We start from the raw sequence: 17,540 nt of genomic DNA, 5'->3' as shown, positions 1-17,540 counted from the left end.
TGTCCTGAACCTTGCAATATTAACACTATTAACCAGAACACCAGCATTAGGATCCCACATTTCTGGCACAGTTGTAGAATTTAGAAGATGATTTTATTCCATGTTCCATTCACAAGATTAATTTTTCAGGGTCTACTGAACCTTAAACCCAAATCTAATTTTTTTACCTTTTAAATCATCTGTAAGATGACAAAAGGAAGTAATGCTATGGGTATAAACCCTTCAAAGGCTTATTGACCCCCATGGCTTTAGAAACTCTCATTTTTTATCTGCTGGTGAAATATTCTTTTAAAAAATCCATCTGAAGACACACATGACCCCCCTTAAATAAGGAGTGAGAGAAAATAGATGGCAAATTAGCAAATTAGATTTAAATTCCAATTTTGGTCACTCCTGGGCTGTTTAGCTGAGGAAAAGTGAAGATTTATTTGTATTTTTAGTGCAAATGTCTATGGTTCCAAGGCACATCTTCATTCTGAGCAGGAGCCCAGCTCCCAGAGACACTCCTGCCCCAATCCTTGTGGGAATGCTGCGTTTGGAGCTCAGCTTCCTGACAGCCCATTGTCAGCTCTGCTTCCAGCAAACCTGCTCACAGCTCTGTATTTATAGCTCCCAGAGCCGTCCCAGGAGGATTTTATAGCTCCTAGAGCCGTCCCAGGAGGATTTTCTAGCTCCCAGAGCCGCCCCAGGAGGATTTTATAGCTCCCAGAGCCGTCCCAGGAGGATTTTATAGCTCCCACAGCCACCCCAGGAGGATTTTATAGCTCCCAGAGCCACCCCAGGAGGATTTTATAGCTCCTAGAGCCGTCCCAGGAGGATTTTATAGCTCCTAGAGCTGTCCCAGGAGGATTTTATAGCTCCCAGAGCCACCCCAGGAGGATTTTATAGCTCCCAGAGCCGTCCCAGGAGGATTTTATAGCTCCCAGAGCCATCCCAGGAGGATTTTATAGCTCCCAGAGCCACCCCAGGAGGATTTTATAGCTCCCAGAGCCGTCCCAGGAGGATTTTATAGCTCCCAGAGCCATCCCAGGAGGATTTTATAGCTCCCAGAGCCACCCCAGGAGGATTTTATAGCTCCCAGAGCCATCCCAGGAGGATTTTATAGCTCCCAGAGCCACCCCAGGAGGATTTTATAGCTCCCAGAGCCGTCCCAGGAGGATTTTATAGCTCCCAGAGCCGTCCCAGGAGGATTTTATAGCTCCCAGAGCCGTCCCAGGAGGATTTTATAGCTCCCAGAGCCGTCCCAGGAGGATTTGCTCCCAGTCCCTGCCGGAGCTGCCACGTGGCAGCAGGTGCAGGGCTCAAGGAGAGCAGGGAATATTCCCATCCAAACAGGAACATTCCTGGCACTGCTCAGCCCTGGGTGGCTGCTGGTGCTCAGTGCTGCACGTGCAGATTTGGGGTTTTTTCTCCCTGGTTTTACACATTTTTACAGTTATGTGCTGAGCACATAATTCAAATTCACACATTCACAATTCAAATGTTCTCTGAAAGAAAATGCATATCCGTGCATCTGTGCAGGGCCTCTCCTGGAGCTGGGATGGTTACAGGAAATTTATAAAAACCAGCTTTATGAGAGTCAAAACTGCCTCCTTTTGGTGCTGAAGTGAAGTTTTGTTTGGGGTGCTGGAGCTGCAATAAAAGGGAATAGGGAGGCCTCTGCCTTCCCCTCGTGGCTGGTGCTGGGGTCCCTCCCAGGACAGCAGTGCATGTGCTGCAGGTTCCTGCTGCTGTGTGCAGGAAATGCAGCTCTGTGACTGCAGCTGGGCTCAGGGGAGCTGCAGGGACTGCTCCTCCCAGGACAGCAGTGCATGTGCTGCAGGGACTGCTCCTCCCAGGACAGCAGTGCATGTGCTGCAGGGACTGCTCCTCCCAGGACAGCAGTGCATGTGCTGCAGGTACTGCTCCTCCCAGGACAGCAGTGCATGTGCTGCAGGTATTGCCTGCTGTGTGCAGGGAATGCAGCTCTGTGACTGCAGCTGGGCTCAGGGGAGCTGCAGGGACTGGCAGGGCCGAGGTGCTGCCAGGTCAGTGGTGTGGGTAAAGCCCCAGCCCTCCTGTGCCCCACAGAGCCAAGGCTTGGGACAGGATTCCTGCTTTTTAGTGCCCTTATTAATTGAGATTAATGTGTCATCCCCAAGCTGTGTCCAGCCCTGCAGCTTTCACCCTGGCTTGCTGTGGATCAAGGTGTGAGACTCCCCTTGTCCCTCAGCCATGCTCCTTCCATGTCCCTCCTCTTCCTGAGATTTATTGAGTTTAATTTTTTCCCCTCAAGGATTCTGTGCTGAGGATCACAGGGTGAGGTGAGGGAGCCTCCCCTGCTTGGAAAGGATTTTGCCTCCCCACCCTCCCAGGCAGCAATTCCTTGCCAAGATCCCAGCCCAATCTCCCCTTTCCCAGTGGGAGCCATTCCCTGTGTCCTGTCCCTCCCTCCCTTGTCCCCAGTCCCTCTGCAGCTCTCCTGGAGCCCTGCAGGGGCTGGGAGCTCTCCCTTCAGCTGAGCAGCTCCGGGTGAGCTGGAGGATGCTCAGTGCTCAGACACAGTGCCCAGGCAAAACATTCTCTTTGCAGTGGCAGATAAATGGTTGTGAAATCTTTGCCTGCCATTGGCAGCAATCTGGCCACGATTATGAGATGTCATTTCCAGTGTTGTGAGAATTGTTTTTGGAGATTGTAGGATAAGAAAATCCATTTGATTGTCAGCAAAGTCTCTCTTTGGGGTGTCCCCCTGAAATACGGGACCATACAATTGCATTTTTCTCCTGACACTGCCAGAAGTGACCTGGCACAACGCTGTGCTTGTCTTTGTTGAAGGCTCCAGCAGCTTCCTCAGGGCCCTCCTGGGCCTCAGGTGGGAGGCATCCTCCAGCTGAGCACTGGCTGATCCCAGAGCCCTTCCCACAGAAACCGGGTGCTTTTCCTGCAGCCCGGGCTGCTGGCAGTGCCCTGGCACAGGGCTGGAGCCAGGGCTGGGCTTGTGAGAGCAGCGGGAGATCAGCCTGGGGTCAGCGTTGGTAACAAGAGGGCACAGGGGGCACAACCAGGGAAAAGCAGTGAGGTTCTCCTGTTCAAATGCTGTTTTCTGCTCCTTTTGGTTGGAATTTCAGGGATCTCTGCTCTCTTTGCCTGTTGTTTGTAGAGCACTGTCCCCTCCTGCTCGGACACCAGCAGCAGCCCCTGGGGGCCCAGCGCCGCCCTCAGCAGCAAGCGACGGCCTCGGATGCGGAACAAAGGGATCCAGGCAGGTGAGCCCCGAGTCCCAGACTGCCTGTGCTGCCTCTGGAGCCCCTCTGCCCCCTGGCTGTGTGTGCTGGGGGGTGTGCAAGGCAGCACTCCCCGGTTCACTCCCATTGCTGGCAGGGAGGGGTGGTGTGTTCAGGAACAGGAGCTGTTTTCTCTGGAGCCCCTCTGCCCCCCTGGCTGTGTGTGCTGGTGCATGTGCAAGGCGGCACTCCCAGGTTCACTTCCAGGGCTGCCAGAGGGGTGGTGTGTTCAGGAACAGGAGCTGTTTTCTCTGGAGCCCCTCTGCCCCCCTGGCTGTGTGTGCTGGTGGGTGTGCAAGGCAGCACTCCCCGGTTCACTCCCATTGCTGGCAGGGAGGGGTGGTGTGTTCAGGTGTGTAATTGCCATTCCTGGGTGCTTTAAGAACCCCTTTGCTCACCTGTAAATTGACTGGCCTCAGCTGCTGCTCCATTTCAATGGCAAAGGTGAGCTGCCCTTTTTTATGTATTGTTTTTTCCCCGAGACATCTGTTCCTCCCAGAATGGGTTTTGGAGGCATATGCTATTTCAGAAGGCAACTGCAGTGTTCCGTGTTCTTCCTGGGAATATTTTGGGTGTTAAGTTCTATTTCAGTCCCGAGCTGCTCCTGGCCTGGTGCAGTTCTGCAGTTGGGTTTTTTCTGGTGGCAATTAGCAGTTTCTTCATTGCTTTCATTTCCACGCCAACTCCCCGTCATCACATTGAGTAATGGCCTTGGTTTATTCATCAGATACAGCGATTATTTATTTATTCCTGCTTGTGTGCAAGCAGATTGAACCAGGGAAGGATTTTCATAGGGCAGAGTTAATTCCAGTTTAATTCCCACCCCCAGATAAATGTATATTTTGCTTTGGTTTTCATTTCACTCAGATAACACATTTCATTTCACACAGTAACAGTCCTGAGCCACTGGAAGCTCTCCTGGCTCTGGGGAGGTGGGAATGTGAAGGGGCTCTCTCCTGGTGGGAGGATGGGGCCGTGCCCTGCCCTGGCCCGGGCACTGAGACACCCCCGCCTTGTTCCTGTCCCAGGAGAGCTGGAGATCGTCAGCAGCGCCACCAGGAGGCACACCCGGGACGTGGGGGTGACCTTCCCCACGCCCAGCAGCAGCCAGGGCCAGCGCCAGCCCCGGGCAGCGCCAGCGGGGGCCGGGCACCAGCAGCGGGCACGGCCGGACACACGGACACGGAGGGACAGGCTGCGCCTGCTGCAAGGTGAGCTGCAACCCACGGAGGGCTGGGACACCCAGCTCTGCCCCTGACAGACAGACAGACAGAGGGACAGACAGAGGGACAGGCTGCGCCTGCTGCAAGGTGAGCTGCAACCCACGGAGGGCTGGGACACCCAGCTCTGCCCCTGACAGACAGAGGGACAGACAGAGGGACAGACAGAGGGACAGACAGAGGGACAGGCTGCGCCTGCTGCAAGGTGAGCTGCAACCCACGGGGGGCTGGGACACCCAGCTCTGCCCCTGACAGACAGACAGACAGAGGGACAGGCTGCGCCTGCTGCAAGGTGAGCTGCAACCCACGGAGGTCTGGGACACCCAGCTCTGCCCCTGACAGACAGAGGGACAGACAGAGGGACAGGCTGCGCCTGCTGCAAGGTGAGCTGCAACCCACGGAGGGCTGGGACACCCAGCTCTGCCCCTGACAGACAGAGGGACAGACAGAGGGACAGGCTGCGCCTGCTGCAAGGTGAGCTGCAACCCACGGAGGGCTGGGACACCCAGCTCTGCCCCTGACAGACAGACAGACAGAGGGACAGACAGAGGGACAGGCTGCGCCTGCTGCAAGGTGAACTGCAACCCACGGGGGGCTGGGACACCCAGCTCTGCCCCTGACAGACAGACAGACAGAGGGACAGCACCCACAGAGCTCTGGGACACCCAGCTCTGCCCCTGACAGACAGACAGACAGAGGGACAGACAGAGGGACAGGCTGCGCCTGCTGCAAGGTGAGCTGCAACCCACGGAGGTCTGGGACACCCAGCTCTGCCCCTGACAGACAGACAGACAGAGGGACAGGCTGCGCCTGCTGCAAGGTGAGCTGCAACCCACAGAAGGCTGGGACACCCAGCTCTGCCCCTGACAGACAGAGGGACAGACAGAGGGACAGCACCCACAGAAGGCTGGGACACCCAGCTCTGCCCCTGACAGACAGACAGAGGGACAGCACCCACAGAGGGCTGGGACACCCAGCTCTGCCCCTGCCACAGCCACTTCCTGCTGTGGTTTCATTTGGTTGAACCAAACCCTGCCGGGGGTTCTGATGGCACGCAGGAAATGCAGGAATTTCAGCTGTTACAAGCAGGAAATGCAGGAATTTTGGCTGTTAAAGGCAGGAAATGCAGGAATTGGGAAGGAGTGAACAAGGGAGAGAGGTGGGAATCATGGACCTAATAAATTTCTGGGATACAAAACGTGCTGTTAAACTCTCAGTGCTGGTCACCAAGTTGTCCTCAATGTCTCAGGCCCTGAGGCGTCCCAGAAGATTTTTCCAGAGTACTCGACTGGAAATTGGGAAGAACTCCACTGGTTTTGAGTTGCATTTTTAGGCTGCTGGTGGAATCTCCTGATGTTTTCTTTTTTTGTCTGTCTTAAATTCCTGCCACTCTTCACAACGTCACAATTAAATGTTTAAAAATATTTCCCTTACTCATCACTGTTGTTGTGGGGACTGATCGTTCTCTCTCATAAGGGTTTAATTTAGAAAATTCAGAATATCTGCTCAGAATCCCAGCTGATGTATGCACATCACTGTGTGTGTAAACTGTGAGTAACTGAATCCCTGGAGGCACATTGAACATTTGGGACAGGGAAAGCATTTCATCTTCCAAAATATGGATAAAGAGTCACAGAGAGGCCAGCAGAGAGGCTCCTGACAAATGTAACTGTGCTTCCCATGGAAAATGGGCAATCCTGGGCTTTTCCAAAGTGGTGTCTGATAAAGCCCTGCTGGTGCTGGGACACCTGGGGAAGGAATTCTCCTGAACCTGCCCAAGGTGTTTGCTGCAGAAGTTCCCACTGGAGCTGAGCTGCAGTGCAGGGCTGCTGCACTGTTGGCACTGCATGGGTTTGGCTGCAGACCTGGGCACTGCTGTGGTGCAACCCCAGCTGCAGCTGAGCCCCTGCTCCTCCCCTGCCCCAGGGGACAGTGAGGGAACCTTGGGATGGAGCAGGTGAACGGGGAAAGGAAAAGCCACAGCAGCACAGCAAGACAAGGAATCCATTCTCCACCTGGAGAATGCTGCAATGGGCTGGGTGGGAAGGGACCTTTAAATCCCATCCAGAGCCACCCCTGCCATGGCAGGGACACCTCCCACTGTCCCAGGCTGCTCCAGCCCCAGTGTCCAGCCTGGCCTTGGGCACTGCCAGGGATCCAGGGGCAGCCACAGCTGCTCTGGGCACCCTGTGCCAGGGCCTGCCCACCCTCACAGGGAACAATTCCTGCCCAAGATCTGCTGTAAACCTGCCCTCCCTCAGCTGCAGACTGTTCCCCCTTGTCCCAGGCCCCTCTGCAGCCTCCTTGGAGCCCCCCTGCAGGCCCTGCAGGGACCCTTTCAGCCCCTGCCCATTTCCCATCCCCAGGAGAGCTCCGTGGTGCCTGGTGCTGGTTTGGGAGGTCGAAGCACCATCATTCCCAGTGTTCCCCTGCCTCAGCTCTGTCTCCTGACCGTGACTGGGATCCCTCAGGCCAACTGGGATCACCTCTCCTGGCTGTCTCCCCTCCCAGCTCAGCCTCTGGGATTCCTCCAGGAGAAAAGGACCGTGGACTGGGATGGACAACAGGCACAGGAATTGTCTCAAATCTTCCTTCTCTTCCGTGCTGTTTTACCAGGGTCTCCGTGGCTCGTCCCAGCAGAGGACCTCAAATGTGAATCGAGGAAAGAGAACCAGTCGAGTGCCCCTCCTGGCCCTGGGCCAGCCTGGTTCGAGCCCTGGAGCAGCAGGAAGCCCTGGAGAGAGCCCCTGAGGGAGAAGAACTGGGAGGAGCAGCCCAGGCTGGCCCAGGGAGCAGCTGCAGCCCCGGGGGCTGGCAGGGAGCTGGGGCAGCCCCTGGGCAAGCTGACGCTGCAGGTGAGGGCTCCCTGCACCCAGGGCCTGCTGGGCTCCCCAGGGTGGGGTCCCGGGGTGCTCCTGGCAGCCTGGCTGTCCCCAGAACCCTTCCCAGTTTATTTCCCCAGTGTCTGACTGGGGCTGGTACTGCAGGGATTGAGCCCCTTGGCTTTGGGAACCAGAGGGATGGAGCTGACAGAACATCCCCCCACACTTGTTTCCTTGCAGAAATAATATTAAGTGTGCATAGTGTGGGATCAAAACGAGTATTTCCCATTCTTTACTGTTACTTCAGGGTTTTTCCCTCTCTGGCAGTTGATTTCCACACTGTTAAACCAGGCCTGTGAGCGCCCGCGCAGCGTCAGGGACAGGAGCTGTACCTGGCACTGAGCTGTGGTGGGATTTTCTCCGTGCTTTGGGGTTTGTGGGGGTGTTTGGTGTCCCCTGCAGCTGCCAGCTGCAGTTTGGGCAGGCAGGGTGTGTCTGTGTCCCCTCAGGAGGCCCTGGCCCTGCACCGCCCCGATTTCATCCGGCGCTCGGGGCAGCGCCTGCGGCACCTGCGGCGGCTCCGCGAGCAGAGGAGGCTGCAGGGGAGGCTGCAGGGGAGGCTGCAGGGGAGGCTGCAGGGGGACCAGCTGCTGCCATGCCAGGAGGAGCAGCTGCTGCAGCCCCAACAGCTGCTGCAGCCCGCAGGGAGGAGGAAGGACTGCAGGACTGCCGATCACCCGCTGCCACACCGAGGTACGTCAGTGCCTTGGCCTCTCTGATCTAATGAGCTCCGCGTGGTGCTTCAGGGTGTGGGTTCTGTTCCAGCCTCACACCACGGTCCCAGTGCTGTCACTGAGTTTGGAAGCCTCTCCCATAACCTCAGGTCAAATAGAATGCTGTCTTGGGGCTCAGTGCCTGTCAGCACAGAGAGTCTGAAATGCCCAGTGCCCAGCGTTCCAGCACCAGGGTGTCTTTATTTATTATTTATTGCTCACAAAGGCATTACCATTACTTAACCCTCTTGTCTATAAAATCTTACAAAGAGTTTTTAAAAACTTCTACAAAACTTACAAAGGACTCTCGTTGTTGCAGTAACAAACTTGTTCATCGTTCCCTTACATCACAATTTTCCATTCAGGTTTCCTGATGAAAGAAAAGAGAAGAGCAATTCCCAAGAGTGAAATGTTTCAAAGATCTAAAAGGTAAAATTCAGGACATTTTATTTCAGGTGGGTCAGTGCCCTGGGTAGGGAAGAGCTTTGAATCCTGTCTGCAGTCGAAGAACTGGGTGTGCAAATAATTCAGTTCTTTGAGTGAAAAATGCAGGTGCCTTATCAGAGGGAGAAATGTCCTACTTAGAAATTCCAAGAAACAAAATCATTTTGGAGAAGTGATTTCTGTAGCTAAACCTGAGGACTGTGCTGCAGTGTCAGCCATCCACAGCAGGCTGGGCCCCAAATGGAGAGGGAATGGGGCTGGGGGACACTGGAGCATCTGAGTAAGTTCACAAATTAACAAAGTGGGTAATTGGGGCAGGAGTGAGGCAGCATTCCCCCCAGAGGAAGAGACTTTCTACTGAAATAATCACCCCAGGGGAGCACAGAGACTTTTACCCTTGGAAAACACCACCTTAGGATAGGTTTTGTCTTATTTGTGACCCCAGTAGTTCATCTCTGCAATGCCCAGCACACTGACAGGGATTTACCCTTTGGAGCAGCTGTGCTGCAGAGGGACTGTGGGATAGAAGGGATCATAAAAAAGGGGAGTTGATTGCAGCCGAGCTTTGCTGTGAGCAGGACGGGAGGTGCTGGGCCAGGACCCCACAGAGGAGGCAGAGCCTGAACCCTTGGGAACAATCCCAGCTCGGTGGGATGGGGCCTGAGCAGCTGATCCAGCCTTGGAGTGAGCCTGCCTCGAGCAGGAGCCTGGGGACCTGCAGAGGTGTCTGCCAGCCTCAGCTCCTCTGTGATCCCACAAAATCCCTACTGGAATACACAGCGTATAAAATAACCCCCTTGCTGACTTGTAATGAATTTAATGACTTTTATGATACAGTTAAATGATTATAATGATTTTTAGCAATTACAAGTATTCTTAAGGTGTGTGGGGAAGGTGTCCCTGCCATGGCAGGGGTGGCACTGGGTGGCCTTTGAGGTCCTTCCCACCCAAACCCTTCCAGGATTCCACAACTGAAGGAAACCTGGGGAAGCATCAGCACAGGAGAAGACAAAGCAGGGCAGCAGCTCTGAAAGCACTGAAATGCTGGAAATGCCAAAAGTTTCAGTGAGGTGACTCCTGTGCTGAACTCCTGCCATGGCTGGAGGGACACGTCCTGGGCTGGGGACACTGGGGACACTGAGCTGGGTCACCACAGCAGAGCAGAGCTCCAGGAGCTGCTCTGAGGAGGTTCCAGGGGCAGGAGAGGCATTCTGGATATTCCGGATGCAGGAATTCCCGGGCTCGCCCTGCTGCGGATTCCGCGATTCCCGGTGGGACAGCAGCGAACTCCAGACACATTTGTCAGGGATGTGCTTGGCCAGCAGCCCTTAGGAAGGTGGGGGTGAAGCAGAGGGGGTGGGTTTTGGTGCCAGGCAGTTTCAAATCAGCGTTTTTGCCTCTCCTCTCCCGCAGGATCTACGAGCAGCTCCCCGAGGTGCGGAGGCGGCGGGAGGAGGAGCAGAGGAGGCAGGAGTACAGCTCCTACCGCCTGCGGGCCCAGCTCTACAAAACTGTGAGTGCCCCTCCCTCGGGAGCCCCAGGGACCTGCCCCTGGGAGCTCGGGTTGGGCTGCAGGGGTGCTCAGGCTGGGCTGCATCTCATCAGCCCAGCTTTGCACCAAATCCTTCCACTCGGTGGAAAAACGGCAAGGAACGTGGTCCTGGTGAAATGATGCTAAAAAGGGCTTGTGCCCTGTCATTCCTGGAGAAATGATACCAAAAAGGGCTTGTGCCCTGTCATTCCTGGCGAAATGATGCTAAAAAGGGCTTGTGCCCTGTCATTCCTGGGGAAATGATACCAAAAAGGGCTTGTGCCCTGTCATTCCTGGGGAAATGATACCAAAAAGGGCTTGTGCCCTGTCATTCCTGGGGAAATGATACCAAAAAGGGCTTGTGCCCTGTCATTCCTGGGGAAATGATACCAAAAAGGGCTTGTGCCCTGTCATTCCTGGGGAAATGATACCAAAAAGGGCTTGTGCCCTGTCATTCCTGGGGAAATGATACCAAAAAGGGCTTGTGCCCTGTCATTCCTGGGGAAATGATACCAAAAGGGGCTTGTGCCCTGTCATTCCTGGGGAAATGATACCAAAAAGGGCTTGTGCCCTGTCATTCCTGGGGAAATGATACCAAAAGGGGCTTGTGCAGGGCCTGAGGGGGAGCAGAGGGATCTTGGAGCACATTCCAGGAGGGACAAGTGTCCTTGAGGCTGCTGGGTCTGCTCCCCTGTGCCCTGACTGGGGATGGATTTGGCTCAGGGAGTTCCCAGCCAGCTTCCCAGCCCAAAGCCTGGAGACATCCTTGATTTATCCAGTCAAAAGCTTGCCATGCTGGTGGAAAATGAACTCTGAGGATTTCAGCTCAGCCAGGACCCCTGTCTGGGAAGCTGTGGGCCAAACCAGCATCCCTGAGCACGGACAGGCACTGAGACTAAATCTGGCCTCTTTTTTAAACTGGATCTTAAACTTGCACTTCAGTTTTATGTTAAACTCCTGGCTGGAACAACTCCTTTGCTGGAGTATTCCAGAGCTGCAATAGTAGGCTTGGGTATTTGTTGGGAGCAGCAGTCATTGGGTTTTCAAAGTTAGCACTTGTAATAGATTCTCCAAAACATCTTCCTACTCTGATCTGGGGAATTTACCACTAGAAAGACTTTAATTAGTTGCCATACTTGGGCAGGGTATTTTCAGGACATTTTTTTTCCCTGGTCTAAGAATTCCAGATGCTGGTGCAGTGAAGTTTGAGGAATTAATGAGTTCTGGCAGTCTGACTTGGAGTGGCAGAGTCAGCTGGAAGCAGGGAGGGAATAGGATCAGGACTTTTGTACATAAATACGGGTTTGATTGGAAGGGAGGTGATGATTCATGGCAGTAAATATTCCAATGTTTTCATTTTCCCTGCTGCTGCAGAGGAGCTGTAGATCAGGACATGGTTTGGTGGGGACGGGGTGAGAGCAGCAGTTTCTGAGTGAGGCTCATTGTTCTGAAAAATGAACCACAGATTTTGTGGAATGACTCCAAAAATGAGACAGAGCCTGGGGGCAGGGAGGAGCTGCTCCAAGAGCTCCATGAAGTGTGTGGTGGGGCTGTGGGATGGAAGGATCCCCAGTGCCCCAGGCTGCTCCAGGGATCCAGCCCAGTGCTGGGAAGCGCTGGTGGGGAGCAGCAGGGGCAGAGCTGCTCCTCTCTGCTGCTGTCCCTGCAGGAGCCCTGTGACCCAGCAGGGAGCAGCTCCTTTGGCTTTATCCAGGGAAAACCTGGGAAAGGGAGGCAGGGTCAGCTCTGTGTGGGGCTGGGCACAGCCCCTGTGTTCCCAGGGCAGGGCCTGGGACGTGCCCCATCCCAAAAATCAGAGAACCATGGGATCATTCAGGATGGAAAATCCCTCTGAGCCCATCCAGTCCAACCATCCCAGCACTGCCAGGGCCACCACTGCCCCTGTCCCCAAGTGCCACATCCATGGCTTTGGATCCCTCTGGGATGGGCACTCCAAACCTCCCTGGGTACCTCCAATTCCTGAGCTCCCTTTCCATGGGGAAATTCCTGCTGCTGTCCCCCCTGAGCCTCCCCTGGCCCAGCCTGAGGCCGTTCCCTCTCCTCCTGTCCCTGTCCCTGGAGCAGAGCCCGACCCCCCCGGCTGTCCCCTCCTGGCAGGGACTTGTGCAGAGCCACAGGGTCCCCCTGAGCCTCCTTTTCTCCAGGCTCAGCCCCTTCCCAGCTCCCTCAGGAATTCTCCAGCCCCTTCCCAGCTCCCTCAGGAATTCTCCAGCCCCTTCCCAGCTCCCTCAGTAATTCTCCAGCCCCTTCCCCAAGGCTTTGAGGGCACACAGGGTGTGATAAACATTTGGGAAGGGAAGCAGTGAGTGAACGAATCCCATCCCACCCCTGCCATGGCAGGGACAGCTCCCACTGGACTCCAAGCCTGGCCTGGGACAATCTCAGTGTCCAGGCAGAGGGATGAGATGCAGCTGAGTTTATTTGACTCAAAATAAGAGCCCTAATCAGTGAATATGTATGAACAAAATTCACTTCCCTTTTGTAAAGCAGAGTGCAAATGTCCCTGCAGGGCTGTGGGAAGGAAGGGGCTGTCAGGGCTGCTTTCAAGGCATTTCTTTGAGTTTGGGGCAGCTCACTGAGGTGAAAAGAGAATAATAGCAAGTTTTGTTGGCACTGAGTGAGGATGATCCTGAGGAGGAAACAACATAAGCCCACCTAGAACTGGAGCCATAAAATTCACTGGGCTGGAGTGCACAGATATCCTTAATCTGTGGAGTTGTTCAATACTTCCCTTTATTAAGATAGCAAAGTTATTTTTGTCACAGGGTGCACGTGGATCTGGGCTGATGTTCTGTCCCAGCAGCCCTTTGCTTTTGTGCTTTTAATTTCAAATAGAGCATAAAATCATCCCAGTCAGATCAGGGGACGGGGAGTGCCCTGGAGTTTTGCACACTCTGTAGAGGGAACAGATCCTGATCTGATGGCAGCAGCAATCAGAACTTTAACCCCAGTGAAGTGGAAATGGATTTTCAGAGTTTGTCAGACCCAGCCTCGTTCCATTACTGAGGTTCTCCATTAGGTGGAGTGAGTTGGTGGTTTCAGGAATTGGGAGAAAGCTCCTAAAGGAGCAGCAGGTAATGGAAAACTCACCCCTGTCCCTTGAGGAAGGAGCCTGGCCCCAGCAGTGAGGATCTGTGTTTGCTGTAGGGATGGCAGTGTCCCCGAGGGACAGGCAGGACCACAAGGTGTCACTGCCCCAAAGGGAAAGCAGCAGGGCTGGGAGGCTGCTCTGGAGGCTCTGGGGAATGTTCTGAACCTCTCCCTGCCGGGGGCTGGCAGGGACCTGAAAGCCCCTGTGGCTCCCAGCCCTGCAGGGCTCACAGCCCGAGGGTTCTGCCTTGGCTCTGCTCTGCTCTGCTTGTTACCAGCCACCCCGGGTACTTCCAGCTCATCTTGGGAGGAGTTTGCAGATGACTTTTGCTGTGTTTGGTGTTGGGATTGTCCAGATCTCCCTCTGCTCCCCTCAGCCGTGGCTCCTCCTGCCTCGGGGAGTCCTGGTTTATTCCACTGTTCAAAAAGGAGTGGAAATCACTCTCTGTACCTTCCCCTCTCCTGCCCGGAGCTCTGCTGCTCTTCCTGAGCCTGTCCTGGCCGTGCCAGCCTGGGCACACGTGGCTCCCAGCAGGGTGTACTCAGGATCCTGCCTCGGGGAACACTCTCAGCCTCTCCCAGGGAAAGCCTCTGGCCTGTTCCTGCCCATCAGGGATACCCCTGTGCTCTCAGTGAGCCGCTGCTGAGCTGCTTGGATTGTCCCCAAAGGGGGAAATTCCCATTTGGTGGTGGTTATTGCCCCTTGGTGCCAGGCTGGAGGAGCTGGGAGCCGCCTGGGGCAGTGGGAGTGTCCCTGCCCCAGCAGGGGTGGCACCGAGGGGTGTAGGGTCCTTCCCACCCAACCCCCTGGGATTGGTCTGGTCTCAGAAATGAAAGTTAAGGTGCAGATTACAAATAACACCATCCCACGGCTGGGATAAATCAGCTCAGACTGTGGTTTATCTTCTCAGACCTTCCCACTTCCCAAAATCCCAGAACAATCTGTGCACACAACCTGTGCTCAGCATCTTCAGTTTTCAAAGCCCTAGAACTCACCCGTGTGCTTTGTTTTCCTGTCAGAAAATCACCAGCCGTGTCCTGGGGAAGAAGGTGTCCTGGAGCTGACGGAGCAGCGCAGAGCAGCGCGTGTGGGACAAGGAGCAGCACTAAAGGCTTCTGCAGCTCCACTCTGTGCTCGTGGGTCACTTTAGTGCTCATTCATCCTGTCCTAGCAGGAGTCAGGGATCTGGGGGAGTGTTAGGGTTTTAAATAAAAAGCTGGGTTTTTATAGTGGGGTTAGGCACTTCCAGGGGAAACAGAGTGTGGAAAAACTTGGTTCATAATATATTTATAGCTCCTTGATTGGAATAGCAGTTTTATATATTTATTTTCAATGGGTTTTAACGAGGATTTTTAAAGTTTTTTTAATTCCTGTCTCAGTGTAGAAAATTCACTTGTTTTGTACTGCAGAACCCCTTCAATAAAACAGCTGGGTTGCAATAAGTGCTGCAGCTGTGTTTGTGCAGGGACAGGAGGGGCTGGGCAGACCCAGCTCTGGTGGTGGTGGGAGCTTTCAGGCCTTTCCTGGAGAATCCCCTCTTGGATGGCTCTGTCCTGCCAGGGCCCCTGGCTGTGCCTGCAGCACGGAGGGGATGCAGCGGGAGATGAGGGTGTGAAATGCTGGAGCTTCAGTTTGATCCAACCATCACTGAGCAGTTCATGGATGGATAAACAGGAAAAGACATCTGAGGAGAGCACAGGGGGTGTGAGCTGAGGCCTCCTGTGTCCACTGCTTCTGTCTGTGGCAATTCAGTTCAGAGACAGCTGGGAGGGAAAAGGCAGTGCTGGGAGGGCACCACGGGAGATGGAAGGTTCTGGAGAGACCCTCCAGAGCCTGCAGGGGCTCCAGGAGAGCTGCAGAGGGACTGGGGACAAGGGATGCAGGGACAGGACACAGGGAATGGCTCCCCCTGGGAAAGGGGAGATTGGGCTGGGATCTTGTGCAGGAATTGCTGCCTGGGAGGGTGGGGAGGGGCTGGGCTGGAATTCCCAGCTTTGCTGTGGCTGCCCCTGGATCCCTGGCAGTGCCCAGGGCCAGGCTGGATCCCCCTGGGACAGTGGGAGGTGTCCCTGCCATGGCAGGGGTGGCACTGAGTTGAGCTTTGAGGTCCCTTCCATCCCAACCCATTCCAGGATTCCCTGATCTGGTCTGGTCTCAGAAATGAAAGTTAAGGTGCAGATTACAAATAACACCATCCCATGGCTGGGATAAATCAGCTCAGACTGTGGTTTATCTTCTCAGACCTTCCCACTTCCCAAAATCTGCCTTTACCTGTTCACAGAATCAGCTGCCTTGGGTTGAAGGGACCTCAGAGCCCACCCAGGGGCTCCTATGGGGAACTCCTCTCCAGCTGGTTTGGATGTTTCTGGAGTCCCTCCTGTGGAGAGCTCCTCCCCAGTTGATTTGGGTGTTTCTGGAGTCCCTCCACTCTCACATCAGGGCCTGATGGGCTGGGGTGGATGTCTGGGACATGTTCTGTCCTTGCTGGGGTCTGGAAATGTTTCCATGGAAGTGCACTGCAGTGGTGATGTTAAACACGGCTCAAGTGCCCAGTGTCCCTGGAAAGGGACGTTCCCAGCAGTCTGTGGTCGCTGTTGCTGTCCCTGTGCCTGCACATGGCCTGCCCAGCATGGGTGGCTGCTGGGGACCCTTCCCAGGACGGGCCCGTTTGTTCTGTCCTTGAGAGCACAATGGGAAGGCTCTGGAGAGGAGGAGATGAAGGATTTGCCCTGAGCCAAAGCAGGTAAGGAAAGCACTTCCAGAATTCCAGGATGGTTTGGACTGCAGGGCGCCTTGCAGACCGTGCAGTGCAGCCCTGCACTGGCACCTGAAATCAGATGGAGGACGGATTTATACCAGCCCTCCCAAAGGCCACCTCATTTTTTCCATGAGAGCATCCTGGATTGTAATTCACTCCTCCTGGAGCAATTCCCTGAGGAAGACATGACTTCCTGACTGGCTGTTCATTAGTGCAGATCCCACTCTAATGCAGTAAAGCAGATTTTAATATATTGTTTCCTTTGTGCTGCCTTTATGAGCCGCTGGCTGCACTTGGGGCCAGCACTGGGCTGGGCCGGGGCAGGAATTCGGCCTGGGGCAGGGATCTGGCTGGAAATGGGAAAGGCCCAGCTCTCTCACACGAGCAGGGTTTGAAAGTCAAGCTTTTAGCAATATTTTTCTCCCTACATCAGCAGATAAAGTGAATTCTCCCGGCCAAATGGGAGCCCGCGGGAGGGTGAGCGACCTCGGCGTGACAAATGGGAGCCACGCTGATGAATGCCCCTGGAAGGAGCTCAGATTCCAGGGGGATGAGGACACTTGTGAGAGCCTTCCTGGGGGGAAAGGGGATTTTTTAATCCGGTCTAATTTTATTCGTGTACCCTGTTGCTGCACCAGAGGCTCCTTTGAACACAATGCCAAAGAGATTCCAGGTTGTTCCCCCCAGGTTGTGCTGCTCCCCAGGATGGATTGGGGACATCCCATAATTGTCCTGGCTGGCTCCTGGCTCCTGCCAGCCCTCCTGACTCATCCCCTGAGGAGGAATCATCCCACCCTGACCTTCCTGCGACAGGGAGCAGCCCTGGAGTGACCGGCTGGGCTGGAGGGGGGAGACACGGCCCCTGTGACAGCAGCGTGCCTGAGCTGTCCCTGGGCTGGGACCGAGGGGGCTGAAGGGACTGAGGGGACCGAGGGGACTGAGGGGACCGAGGGGACTGAGGGGACACCTGCTCCGAGCCCTCACTGGGCTCTGCAGGGCACAGGTTTGCATCAGCAGCACGGGCATGCGTGACTGGAGAAGGGCAACGTGGCCTGGGAAGGGAAGGGGCTGGAGAGTTCCTGAGGGAGCTGGGAAGGGGCTGGAGAATTCCTGAGGGAGCTGGGAAGGGGCTGGAGAATTCCTGAGGGAGCTGGGAAGGGGCTGGAGAATTCCTGAGGGAGCTGGGAAGGGGCTGAGCCTGGAGAAAAGGAGGCTCAGGGGGGACCTTGTGGCTCTGCACAAGTCCCTGCCAGGAGGGGACAGCCGGGGGGGTTGGGCTCTGCTCCCAGGGACAGGGACAGGAGGAGAGGGAACGGCCTCAGGCTGGGCCAGGGGGTTTGGTTGGATATTGGGGAAAATTCCCTCATGGAAAAGGTGCTTCGGAAGGGCTGCCCAGGGCAGGGGTGGAGTGCCTATCCCTGGGGTGTCCTGGTCGTGGCACTCAGTGCCCTGGCTGGGCACAGCTGGGACTGTGTGATCCTGGGGATCTTTTCCACCCCCAACGATCCCAATTCCGTGATTGCCAGCCCCAAGAGTTCCTTGCAGAAGGACCTGTGCCACGCTAGGGAGGATGGAGTCTGAGCTGAAAGCTGGGGCTGCCCAGGGTCACCCTCCTGT

General features: G+C 55.2%; 1 protein-coding gene across 1 annotated transcript in view; it reads left to right on the top strand.

Annotated features, from left to right (window-relative positions):
* Positions 1-14,961, top strand: part of ALMS1 (ALMS1 centrosome and basal body associated protein) — a 60,876-nt gene extending 45,915 nt beyond the window's left edge. Inside the window, exons 13-19 of the mRNA XM_063401235.1 lie at positions 3,140-3,245; positions 4,292-4,474; positions 7,100-7,338; positions 7,815-8,058; positions 8,444-8,507; positions 9,936-10,035; positions 14,185-14,961. Of these exons, the coding sequence (XP_063257305.1) occupies positions 3,140-3,245; positions 4,292-4,474; positions 7,100-7,338; positions 7,815-8,058; positions 8,444-8,507; positions 9,936-10,035; positions 14,185-14,229 (981 nt within the window). The 3' untranslated portion in view covers positions 14,230-14,961. The remainder of the gene's footprint in view (positions 1-3,139; positions 3,246-4,291; positions 4,475-7,099; positions 7,339-7,814; positions 8,059-8,443; positions 8,508-9,935; positions 10,036-14,184) is intronic.
* The last annotated feature ends 2,579 nt before the right edge of the window (positions 14,962-17,540 follow it).

The sequence above is a fragment of the Prinia subflava genome, chromosome 7, assembly GCF_021018805.1.
Source record: "Prinia subflava isolate CZ2003 ecotype Zambia chromosome 7, Cam_Psub_1.2, whole genome shotgun sequence".
In the NCBI taxonomy this organism is placed as follows: Eukaryota; Metazoa; Chordata; class Aves; order Passeriformes; family Cisticolidae; genus Prinia; species Prinia subflava.
The sequence above is the reverse complement of the archived record's forward strand: the minus strand, read 5'-3'. Positions and strand labels throughout refer to the sequence as shown.